Here is a 13,612-nt window from a genome sequence, read left to right as displayed (position 1 = left end):
AAATCAGTGATCTGCTTCCTGCTGTTTTTGTCTTTAAACTACTGTGCATGACCAAGATGCCTGCTTTTCCCTGCTGTCAGGGTTCTCTGGTCCTACTGCACGGGGGGTTCAGCACCTATTCCTGGCACATATCAAGAATCTGATTGGCATTTCTGTCTTGAGAAAACTCATAGTTGAAATGTGGCTAGCTCAATGAAGGGAGTGAATTTTTAACCTTATATAACACATGTTCATTTAAATTCATATTCAGATAGCTACAAATCACTAACGGCTACCATATTGGAAATTCAGATATAGAATATTTCCATCATTACAAAAAGTTATTTTGGACTGTGCTGCTCTAGAGTTCTCTAAGATGCCCATTGGTTTGGCACATGCCTCTGAACAAGTAGACTGTTTCCCCAGCATCCTAATTTATAAAAATGAGGTAGAGTGCAGATGCCTTAAGGTTGCCAAGAATATTAATATGCGAACAAAAACACTGTGCAGAGAGAGCTTTGTTTCCTAAGGGAAAAACAAATCTTAAAAATATATAGAAAACAGATGATGGCATTTCTCAGAGTAAAAACTGTTAAAAGATGTCTAGTAATTGCTAGCACAATGGTTTGTTGATGGAGAGAACTTAATAGATGTATCTTTGGAGGATCTATAATTCATTTTCACTTTCCCCCCCCTAGGTACTTGAAGCTTTCACCAAAACACCCAGAATCAAATACTGCTGGAATGGACATCTTTGCCAAATTCTCTGCATATATCAAGAATTCAAGGCCAGAGGCTAATGAAGGTAAACAACCCAAATGATTGGAGTACCACTGCAGATAAACAAACAAACAAACAAACAAAAAACCAAAAAAACCCAAAAACGAAAAAACAAAACCCATATAAATCCAAAAAATCCCGTTATGGCAGTGATCATAAATGAATACTCTGGAGTCCAGACCTTCGCGTTAAGTATTAAAACCTGGCTTTCAAAGTTGATCAGAGAGTTGATGATAAACCAGGGTAAGTCCTTAAATTGGTGTTTTCTTGTTTCTGGCTAGTGGGACAGTGCCTACCTAGCATCTAGTGGATATACGATGAAGTGTTTATTGAATTAATTTTTTTCATGTTCTTCTGAGAACTTACCATGAAGGGGGAGCTATACAAAGAATTAGCGGTGCATCAGAAACAGTGGATCATGTGGTGGTGGTTTGGAATAGATTGAAATAACTTCATGTTAGTTCTTACTAATCTCTCATAGCCTAAAATCAGCCTGGGTGGATTTTTGTGATACTTATCCTTAAAGAGCAATTTTGAGAGTCACTCTAAGAGAGTTATTTATACTCTCCCGTCTTCCCTGATTTCTCTGCATTCTAAAATAGGATTTTAGTTTAAATCCTATTTTCATGGTGAGAATTGTTCAGTGTAGTACAGATACAAATTCCTTCTTTTATTTATTAGAGGACAGACACTATCTTATTATTTTGCTACCAAACTTATATGTGCTGAAGGGAAGCCTCTTTGAAAGAGGTCCCATTTAATGAATCTTGTCTTAACTCTGCCATTCAGTAATTTATCTTCTCTTTGAGATGTTAAGCATCATTCTCTCTGGGTAAAACTCTCTAGAGAGAACATTAGTGTTTAATTAAAAGTAATTACAGTAACTAAAACTCCAGCTCCTAAAGACACTTTAATCCATCATGGTATTAGATAGTTTGGTGGCTTGGGTACAGTTCTTTTGGGTAGAAGTTTATGGCTGCAAATGAACAAGAAAACCAAAGGGACAAAATTATCAGTGCTGGTTAAGCAAGAATAAACATCTTTTAACAAATGGAAACACTTGCTGATTTCCTTATGTTATTTCAGTTGGCAGAGTTCCAAGCTCTTCAGGCTAGTATTTTTTTTATTATTAAATTTTAAAATTGCAGCATTTTATAATTTAGTATTGAATTTCAAGGGATTCTGGGATAATATTCACTGCATGAGAGGTTTTTCTACAGCAGAAGGAAAGAGGGAAAAGCTGTAGTGTCCAGGCCTGGCTTAGAGCTATTCAGTGTGTTCCAGTAGCTGCCTCGGTTTGGAAAACAACTTTCCTAAGTAATTGGCTTTTTTTCTGACTGTTTCAGTCTAAGCATTTTATACGCTAAACAGTTACTTCGGAGCCCCTCCTGTCAGTATACAGTACCTTTCCTTTGTACCCTTCCTTCCTGCAGGTGACTGTTCTTCTCAAGAAGCCATCCTTTTATAACCAGAACCTTCTGTCCATGGTTCCTGGATGCCTTGAATTAAATTCATAATGTTTTTATTTCTCTGTGTAGCTTTTGGAAGCTGGAGGGTGGTTGAATTTCTTTAGACACTTGGTGGGGAGGAAAGGGGAATAAAATGTGTTTGCTTAAAAAAAAAAAAACCCACAAACAAAACCAAACAGTTGCTTTGGGGATGGGATAGAGGGGAGTGAACAGGGAGGGGAGAAAGTGACTCATTTAAGTATAACTTTGTATTCTATTTTTTCCTATTAGTTTGTTACTGTCTTAAGTAGCCACCTACGCTTACTGTCCTTAGAATGTAACCGATAAGAACCAACAACATAATGGATCATACATATAGCTTAGAAGGCTTTATATTAAATTATTTACTGGTAAATAAGAATCCAGTTGCCAGGCAACTTTCCCCATAGGGCCTGTCACTGCCAGGAGACTTTAGAAAACAATATTCCAAATTACTTTGGAGCTGAGTGTATGTAGATTTGTTGGAGGTGTCTTGTCTGTGTGTTTAGTGTAATAAAATACCTTAAACAAGCCTTGAAAGTTAGTGTTCCAGCTCCTTCTTCCTCCAAACTACAAACCCTTTACATAGAGATGGATTTGTCATTTTACATGGTAAATCCAAGTAGGCAAGGTTTTGATTAGTTTTACCACCCTATGGAATATTTTCCAAAATTCAATATGTTTGAACAATTTTAAGACATAAGGGATTAGATGCCTAAATGCTGTGATATTTGGCCAGTGAAAGAGAAGGGTCAGTGCCTAGATAGGGTACAAAATAAATAGGGCTTAAAGAATAAAATAAAGGGAAATACAGTAGAGAGAGAAAAAGAAAGAAAGATTGAATGAATGAATGAATTCTTTTGGTAACATGCCCAAGTTGATTGGGAGTAAGTTTGTATAATCTTTTGAAGTGTTAAAAGAAATTAATAGGTAATTCTTTTTATGGGAATGGGTTGGATATGACTTGTCTCAGATCTACTTTTTTTTCACTTCTGTGATTTCATTAATCTGTATAAATTAAGCTCCCAAATGTAATTAATAGATAATTTATTAGTGTATTAGTATTTATAATATTTTTAAGAGCTCAGTGAATTTAGTGGTGATGAAATCTGCCATTATACCTTCTAAGGCATATTTCATAATGTCCAAATTCTTCTTCTTATTATTTTTAAAGATTTTATTCATTTACTCATGAGAGACAGAGAGAGGCAGAGACACAGGCAGAGGGAGAAGCAGGCTCCATGCAGGGAGCTCCATGCAGGGACTCGATCCAGGGACTCCAGGATCACATCCTGGGCCAAAGGCAGACGCTTAACCGCTGAGCCACCCAGGCATCCCCAAATTCTTATTTTTAAGTGGAGGCAAGGAATCTATAGGCTCTCAGTAGTTCCTTTTGGTTCAGAGTTCCCTCCCTGCCTGTTTCCCTCCCTCTTTGTTACTCTGTCTGTGGAAGTTTGGAACCAGAGGATGGTTGTTCATCCTTGTAGCTATGGAACCGAATTGTCTATTTAATCATCTTTAAATACTCCTGACCTCTCCCTGTTTTCTACTGGCCTTTAAAAGTTGTTTGTGTAACATTACTCTTTGTTGAAATTAGCAGTAAAATATATTTTAAAAATTTAAAATGTGGTTTTCTCTTTGTAAAGGCTCATAATTTTTGTTTTCTTTACTGGGAATTATGTTCTTTTTCTACAGCAGATTTGGTCATCTTACATTTAATGCTTTCTGTCTTGCATTTACTCGTTTAAATTATGTAAGTAATTGAGTAGTGTATGGTCACTGAAAAAGTTCATATAGTTTAGAAATAAATTTAATAACATTTCAGTGTCCCTTCTTAACCTCATTTGAGCTCTTCCCTGACAGTAGTATTGATCCTTTTTTCTAGGTAATTCTGCAAATATTGTGTGTGAGTATGTGTATATTTATGTTCTGCAATTGTCCTTTTCACATATTATGTGGTAGAAGTCCTTCCATATCAAAATAGAGATCTTCCTTATTTTTAAAAAATACTGCTTAATGTTCGATTATATGGATTATTATTTAACTATTTTCCTATTGATAGTCATCTGGACGGTCTCAATTTTTTTCATTGTGACAAACAGTACTGCCAGTGACTGTCCTTGTGCTAGATTCCAAATAGGTCAGAAGGTTTTTGTTTCTCAAAAGTGTATGCCAGTTTATATTCCCACCAATGTGAAAGTATTCATTTCCCCACATTTCTGCCCCGGCAAGGGTGTGTGTGTGTGTGTGTGTGTGTGTGAAAATTTTGCTATAGTCTCACAGGCAAAAAAAGGGTGTTTTGATTTTTAAAATTAATTTAAAACTAATTGGATGGCCTCTAGTACAATTAAGTACTAATTTTTTTGGAGAGCTCTTCAAATACCTTCTTAGAGATAACCAGCATTACCACAGCTGGGATATTAGAAAAGAATAGTGCTAAGACAAGGAGCTACTTTCTCATGGCTTGCTGCTGCCTTCTAGTGGTTACTCTTAGGATTTTCTTTATCTTAATCAGATTGCTTCGTGGTTTGTCTTCAAAACTTCATTATGTTTATTGAATGATGCTCTTTAGTACCTCTCAGCACCTCTGTTTCTCTTTGTTTTGTTGGCCTTCCTCCTGTTGTTAAGTAAAAATGGAATCAAAGTAATTCTCCATTCTTTTTTGCAACAATATACCCTTTATTCTGAGATCCTTTTTTAAAATTATTTATTTATTTTTTATTGGAGTTCAATTTGCCAACATATAGCGTATCACCCAGTGCTCATCCCGTCAAGTGCCCCCCTCAGTGCCCATCACCCAGTCACCCCAACCCCGCCCACCTCCTCTTCCACCACCCCTTGTTGGTTTCCCAGAGTTAGGTGTCTCTCATATTCTGTCTCCCTCACTGATATTTTCACTCATTTTCTCTTCTTTCCCCTTTATTCCCTTTCACTATTTTTTATATTCTCCAAATGAATGAGACCATATAATGTTTGTCCTCTGATTGATTTATTTCACTCACCATAATACCCTCCAGTTCCATCCACGTCGAAGCAAATTATTCTGAGATTCTTAATGAAAAATCACTTACATTCTAGTGGGGTACAGCAGTGCACCTTCATTGCAGGTGTCTTACTAGGTCCAAAATTATAGAAAGAATAGTAATTCTAATGTTTCTCCAGGTTCTTAATTTTAGTCTGTGTATTACATCTGGGATTATAAACATTATGCTTCAAACCTTGTAAATTTAGAATATTTTATTTTTCTGTTAGATACATTTGAAAGATAATTCAGGGAAAGGGTGAATTTAGAGCAGTTCGAAGATCATAAATTTGCCCGGACTTGCCAATACCTCTTGAGTGCCATTTGAGACTTTGCTTCAGTGTTTGAATTCAAGCAGTATTATCTTCTGTAGAGGCCATACTGTTCATTGTAATCTGATCAAAGAAAAAATCCTTATGTCTAATGTGTATTTATTTATTCTGTGTTCACTGATTTTGATAGGCGGTATATTGAATCTTTAATTTGGTGCTTTTACAGTCCTGAGATTCTGTTGTCCTTTCGTTCTCACCACCCCTAACCCCATTTAAGTACAACCATGAAAAGTTTTCCAACACGCCTTGGACTCCTTACTAACCTAGAAGCTGTTTTTCATAATTCATTCTCTTGTTAATTTATAAATTTAATATTTCATGACTACATGCATGATCAATAACTTGTATGTAATGAGTGAAGGGTTATATTTATTGCTTTTGTGTTTTTTATCTTTTATTTTTAAATGCCTTGATTTTTTATCTTTTATTTTTAAATGCCTTGATTCCTTGACATTCCACAGTTGCAATTGAACTCATCTCCTCAAGTTTATTTTACTGGGTTCCCGTGTCCTCCTGCTTAATTCTTTTCCCTAAGAAACTAGCTTGATTGTGGCTATGGCTAGAGTGACCTTTTATTAAGAAAATAGATAGTTCTTTGATCTTGTCATCTGTCACTTGACATACATACATTCCAATTTCTTTGATATTTATGTATGTATTATGTATTATATTATGTAAGTAAAAATTTTACCAATTCTTCTTTACATTTTAAAATGGCTCTTAGGGGCACCTGGGTGGCTCAGCGGTTGAGCGTCTGTCTTTGGCTCAGGTCGTGATCTTAGAACTCAGGGATTGAATCCCGCTTCTCCCTCTGCCTATGTCTTTGCCTCTCTCTCTGTCTCTTGTGAATAAATAAATAAATAAATCTTTAAAAAAATGGTGCTTATGTTCTATAGCAATATGCAGTTCCTACCTCGTTTTCACCTTCCCACAAAGATATAATAAATATCTCCATTCATCTGACTTTAAAAATATCTAGTCTACATTTTTACCTGATTTCATTTTGAATCTTTTCTATACATTTAAGAACCTCTAAACTTTTACATTTAATTATTGACCTTTCTCAGTCTGGGGCAGATGTTGATCAGATGTCTAATTTGTGCTTGGGTATAATGCTATGAAATTTAGGGGATATACAGAGGAAGAAAAAGATACAGACTTTATCTTCAAAGAAAATATAGTGCAGTTGGGGAAGCAAGAATGATGCATTGATTTAATAACAAGAATTAGAAGGAAGAGGTTCATGATTTAGTAGACTATTAGTTTAATATAAACCAGCCCTGAGTTTAAAATTTTAACAGCTCTAAAAATCTAACAGTGCTCATATTAGAAGACTGAGCATAACTAATACTTTTTTCTTTTTTTTTTTTTTAAAGAGAGAGAGAATCTTAAGCAGGTTCCATGCCCAGCATGGAGCCCAAGAAGAGGAGCCCATATTTTAATGTAAAAATACATTAAAATATGTATTTAAAGATACATATTTTTAAAATATATTAAAAACTACAAGGTATTCAGCTATCAGACACTGACTTTAGCTATAATATAGATATTCAAAGGTAAAAGAACAATGTGGAAAATTTTAAATAAGAACTGGACATTATGAAAAACCAGATGGAAGTTCTAGAATTTAAAATTTTATCTGAAATTATGAATTCAGTATATGAATTGAACAGATTAGTGATGAAGAATTAATGAACTGGAAGATAGGTCAGAAGGAAATAGCAAATGGAAGCACAGAGACAAAAGGACCAAAACAACAACAACAACAACAACAACAACACAAAAACCCAAAAATACCAGAGAAAAGAGTAAGCCTTGTGGAGCACAGTGAAAAGACTTTGACCGTATATATAGGTAGAATCCCAGAAGCAGAGGGAAATGGAGTCAAAGGTATAGTTAGAAGTAATTGCCAAGAATTTTCCAAAACTGATGAAAGATAACAAGCCGTGGAGTCCAACATTACACAACCCAAGCAGGACAAATATAAAGAGAACTATACCTGTGTGTACCATAGGCACCTGCTGAAAACCAGATAGAGTCTTACAAGTGGCAGAGAGAAGGCTCTTCAAGATAAAAGCAGTGAGAGTGAGCATTGATTCTCAACAGAAGCAGTAGAGTCCAGAAGACAATCTTACGGGATCTTCGGAGAAAGACCTAATTTACTTTCTTTTAAAAGAAAGTAAATTAGAATTCTATAAGTAATGAAATACTCTCCAAAAGCAAAAGCAACCATCTCCAAACAATTTTTTTGTTTTTGCCTCAAGATATGACATTTATACTTACTGCCCTGGATTTATACTTACTAAACCAGTCAGCTTTTTCTTACTACCTTTTTTTGTGAACCTCTAAAATTCACCATTCGGTTTACAATTCCAAGTAATCATAACACATTTTACATTCTCTAAGATATCAGTCAGGTCTCTTTTCTTTGATGTTCAGAATAAGGCAGATTCTCTACTCCTTCATTTCAGTATCTTAAAAATGGGATATTATCTAATCTTCCTCTGTCTCATGGCTGTTCTGAGAATTAATTCTACTATATATTCACCAAGTGTTTCAGCTGAAAAATGCTATAAGAATGTAATAAAGACATTATTTATGAGTTCTAAAAAGTGAAGGTGAAGTAGACATATTTATTTATTTTTAAAGATTTTATTTATTTATGCACGAGGGACATAGAGAGAGGCAGAGACATGGGCAGAAAGAGAAGCAGACTCCACGCAGGGAGCCTGATGTAGGACTCAATACCAGGACTCCAGGATCACGCCCTGAGCCGAAGGCAGGTAATCAAACACTGAGGCACCCAGGCATCCCGAGATAGATGTTTTTAAATGAACAGAAACTGAATACTTATCTCAGTAGACTCCCACTAAAATACTTAACATAGTTCTTCAGGCAGAAGGAAAATGATTTCAGATGAGCACCAAGAGGTGCAAGAAGGAAGGAAAGCAAAAAGTAGTATAAATATGTTACAAAGTATAAATGATACTGTCTATTTAAAACAGTAATGCCTTGTGGAATTTAAAATATGTCAAATTAATATACATGACCATAGTAGCTTATAGGACAGGAGAGAAGTTAGTGGTGGTAGTATCCTGAGGCCCTCAGGATAACTGTGAAGTTATCCTGGAAGGGGGTGAAAGTTACAAGTAAACTTTAATAAGTCTGGGGAACAAAGACTAGTAAAAGACTGTTTAATAACACACTAATAGAAGGAGAAATGAATAATAATTTTAAAAAACTTAATCCAAAGAAGCATGAAAGAAGAACACAGAATAAGTAGAAATCAAAATGTATGATGACAGATTTAAGTCAAAGTTTGTAGTAATTATATTCAATGTAAATGACTTAAGTACTCCAAATCGAAGACATCATTTGCCAGCTGGCTCAAAAATATGTTCCTTCTGTACAAGAGTGAATACACATATATATGTAAAACATACACCCGTATCCAGGAAAGGTGAAAGTGAAGTAGTGTAAATACTAACCAAGAAGTTGGCAAAGCTGCACTGATACTGGGCAAAAGAGACTTTAAGGAGAGAAGCACCACTAGAGATAATGAAACACGTTTCAAACTGATTTAAAAGGTTTTTTTTTTTTTTTTTTTTGATTTAAAAGGTTAATCTACCTGAAAGATAAGATGATTTAAATTTGTGTTACTAAATACCTAGCCTGAAAATATGTAAGCCCAATTGACAGAACTAAAAGAGCGAGAAACTAATCCACAGTTTGGTGGGAGATTTGAATTCACTCCTTTAGTAAGTGTTAGAATTAGCCAGAAGGAAAAAATCCAAGAGTCTAGCAGAATGAACAACACAACGAACACCTATGGTCCCACTGATATGTACACAGAACACTGTACCCGATAACTGCAGAATATTACATCTGTTTTTCAGATGCACGTAGAACACTGTCAAAATTGACCATAAAGCTGGCCATAAAGCAAATCTGAAAATTTTTCCAAAAAATACAAATTGTAATCATAAAGAATATTTTTTTCTGACCACAAAGAAAAGAAGCCAGAGATCAGTGGCAAAAGCACAGCTAGAAAATTTCTGTATCTTTGAAAACTTAGCAGGATGTTTCTAGGAACCCATGTGCTGAAGAAAAATAAAATTATGAAAAGACAGCAGGTCTGAATTTATGAGATATGGCTAACACTGTGCTTAGAGGGAAATTTAGAAAAACAGATTGGAAATCGGAAAGTCTCCACTTTGAGGGTTTAGATAGAAAAAGATCAGCAAATTAAACTCAATAAGGTGGAAGAAAGGAAATACTAATGAACAGATTTCCTTGAAATAAGAAACATAGAGGATCAGCAGAGCTAAAAGTTCTTCAAAAAGTCTAATAAATAATAAAAATTGATAAATTCTTGACAAGAAAAATCCAGAAAAGTGAGAAAGGCAGCAGTAACCAATATTAGGAATAACAGGAGATTGCTACAGATCTTACATTGAAGTGATTCTTAGAGGATATTATGAAAATTTTTATGTTTATAAATTTGAAAACAATTAAATTTACAGTAAGTATAGTGTAACAAAATTACTATAGGAGGCATTAAAACGTGAATAGTCTTATATCTCTAATTGGAAACCGTTTCATAAAAGAAATTCCAGATCCAAATAGCTCCACTGATGCACTCTTCTAAGCATTTGGGGATGAAGTAATATCACTGTTGCACATACTCTTCCAGGGAACAGAAGAGAGGAAGATACTTCCCAGCTTTTTGAGATCAACCTTGACTCTCAGACCACACAAGAACATCAAAAGAAAGACCATTACAGGCCAGTCTCTCCTGAACTAGACGCAAAAGTCTAAAATAAAATATACCTACTCCAGCAAGATGACAAATGGTGTTACACACAACCAAATGGGGTTTAACTCAGGAACAGAAGATTATTTCAACATTAAAATATCTGTATAAATTAATAGAATAAAGGAGAAAAATATCATTTCAGTAGAAGCAGAAAAAGTACTTGATAAAATTTGATACTTATGGTAAAATGATTTTTTTTTTTGTCTTAACAAAGGAAATATAGCAGAGGACTGCCTTAATTTGGCAGAGAATCTACAAGAAAAAGCTCTAGCAAATACCATACATAATAGGGAACTACCAGAAGGTTTCCTTTGAGACCAGGAACTAGGAGGTGTGGTATTCACCATCACCACTTCTTTTTTTTTTTTTTAATCTTTTTTTTTTTTTTAATTTTTATTTATTTATGATAGTCACAGAGAGAGAGAGAGAGAGAGAGAGGCAGAGACATAGGCAGAGGGAGAAGCAGGCTCCATGCACCGGGAGCCTGATGTGGGATTCGATCCCGGATCTCCAGGATTGCACCCTGGGCCAAAGGCAGGCGCCAAACCGCTGCGCCACCCAGGGATCCCCGTCACCACTTCTGTTCAGCATTGTAGCGGAGGTCTTGGCCGATACAGTAGGCAAGAAAAAGAAATAAAAGATACGAGAATTGTAAAGGAAGGAACAAATTTGTCATTATTTTTAAGCAATAGAATTGTGTACATAGAAAATCCAAAAGAATCTACAGATAAACTGTAAGAATAAAAAAATTAATTAGTGGGGTTATTGGATGTGAGGCCATTATAAGAATCAGTTGTATTTTTGCACGCTAGCAACATGACTTCAGTGTTCATTTATGTTCTCAGGATTTATAAACATACTGCTCTGACCCAGACTGACCAGACACTGTAGCCCAACTGCATTGGGATGCCACTACTCAAATGACTCACAGACACCTCAGAGTCAGCATATACTGAACTCGTGTCTGCATTCCCTGAACCTGCTTCTTTAGGCAGTAAATGTTTCAGCAAATGCTACCAGCATTGCCTTGGGAATCGTTTGCTGACCGTTTCTCTGTGCTACTCCCGCTCCCCAAAATGTAAATGCAAACTGCATTGTTCAAGAGTGAATTTAACGATGCTTAGAGTAAGAGTTAGCATGTAGTAGAAGCTCACATCTGTATTTTGCTGAAAACATCTATCCTTTTTCCATATTGTTTTGTTTCCGAGTTCTGTTGGATTTTATGTCCTAAGTTACCTCTAAAGTCCACTTACTTCTTTTTATGCCTATAGCCCCTTATCTAGCTGAGACTGCCATCTGTTGTCTGGACTGTTGGAGGGGACCGAAGGAGAGTGGATGGGAGTATTTTGGAAGAAGAGGTTTTGGTTAGGACATATTTATGTTGCTGGTGAAATATCTAATATGTAGCATATAAAACTTTTGTCTTTTTCTCCAGTGGAACCAAATTGATTCAAACTTATAACTGTATTGATGGTCACCTAAATATAGCTTTCTTTTCTGGCCAACCACTGTAGTCATCAGTGTGAGCTTGTTCATTCTGGGAGTGGGGGATGAAGGTGGGCCTGGAAAGTAAGGGGTAAGAAGAAAGGATGATGGAAGCCCTGTCTGTTGTTATTCCACATTCCTCTCCAACGACATTCCAAGTATTCAGGCTAGCTTTGTCCCACTTGTGTCTGAAATAGAACAATCATGGCATCTTATTTTATTTGGCTAAAGAGCCTCCTGATTGACTTTTGTAAATTGGATTCTCTAATCTGACCTCTGTGTTTTCCATGTTATTATAAAATAATGCTATCCTTGGCTTCTTGTGTATAAGACAGTTTAAAAACCTCAGGCTTTCTGCTTGGATTGTCTGTATTGGAGTATCTTAACATGTTTCTTGGTGATAAATCCAAGTATTCCTGGGGAAACAGAATTAAAATTCAGGGCAAGAATCTCTCTCTTGGCAAGATTTTCTTTCCTGGATTTGAATTAATAGGTTTGCCTTTTCTTACTCATGTTTCTAGTTTAAACATCAACTGTGTTGGGCCATAGTGTGTTCGTTAATAGGGCATTTAGTTATTGAGTTTTTACAGATTCCAGTTTCTGAAATGGTCATGCTCATTTCTGTATTTACCTGAACAAATGTACTCATTTGTCTCACTCCTCACCCTGTGTAAATAAGCTCCTGGAGAGCAGGAACCTTGTCTTTCTTGTTCCACAGTGCTACATGTCAGAGTAAGCATTTGATAAAATAGTTATTGACTGAAAGAGTAATGCTTCTACTTAGGGCTTGGGTGGTTTTCCTTCTTACAGTATCCTCTTTCTTTCAGCATTGGAGAGGGGTCTCTTGAAAACCCTACAGAAACTGGATGAATATCTGAATTCTCCCCTCCCTGATGAAATTGATGAGAATAGCATGGAGGACATTAAGTTTTCTACACGTAAATTTCTGGATGGCAATGAAATGACATTAGCTGATTGCAACCTGCTTCCCAAACTGCATATTGTCAAGGTAGGTCTGTAAGATGTGGTGTCACATTGCCATTAGACTGGGTATTCTCAGTTTACTACGATAGCACTTTTCTTTGTGTATAAATTTTTTTTTGATCTCCTGATACATGGCTAGCAACCCTGAATGGTATAACTTAATGCTATTTAGGCAACAGTTGGAATTCCCTAGAGTTATTAATTAAATGGAAAAGTATGTCTTAAAATTGAGGCATATGGGAAAGAATTTTTTTCCTGTGGCTGTCTAAAAATTCAAAAGTGTAGCAGTAACTTTGAATTGGAGATTGCTGCGCTCACTTACATTGTCAAATTCTGTTCTGTGATCACCTGGTTATTTCTATACAAGGCAAAGAAAATATTTACTGAGCATTTATTGTGTAAGACACTGTGCTAAATAGAATACTAGTAAACACTAGTTGTGAGGTAAAGCTCAAGACCAAGGAAAACAGAGATCTAAAACCGTGTGTGTGCTTTAAAGTATTTACCTGGGGATGACACATGGCTGTCTCTCTGGGTCACCAGGGCAGGCTTTTGCAATCCCTGTCACATTACTGAGGTTCTGATGTACTTTGTAGTCCTTGTCATTATTTAAAACTCTAGTTAGAATGAAGGTAACTTCCTTTCAAATAGAAGCCGTTCTCAGAGATTCACAGAATTAGTATGCCCTAAAATCAGAGATAAGTCTGGTTTACAAGTCACGGAAAAT

At 35.8% G+C, this 13,612-nt stretch overlaps 1 protein-coding gene across 1 annotated transcript in view; it reads left to right on the top strand.

Annotated features, from left to right (window-relative positions):
* CLIC4 (chloride intracellular channel 4) overlaps nt 1-13,612 on the top strand; it is a 70,058-nt gene that overhangs the window by 52,887 nt on the left and 3,559 nt on the right. Inside the window, exons 4-5 of the mRNA XM_025446901.3 lie at nt 678-784; nt 12,729-12,910. Coding sequence (XP_025302686.1) covers nt 678-784; nt 12,729-12,910 — 289 coding nt within the window. The remainder of the gene's footprint in view (nt 1-677; nt 785-12,728; nt 12,911-13,612) is intronic.

The sequence above is a fragment of the Canis lupus genome, chromosome 2 (assembly GCF_003254725.2).
Source record: "Canis lupus dingo isolate Sandy chromosome 2, ASM325472v2, whole genome shotgun sequence".
NCBI lineage: Eukaryota > Metazoa > Chordata > Mammalia > Carnivora > Canidae > Canis > Canis lupus.
This window is presented reverse-complemented; position numbering and strand designations above follow the sequence as displayed.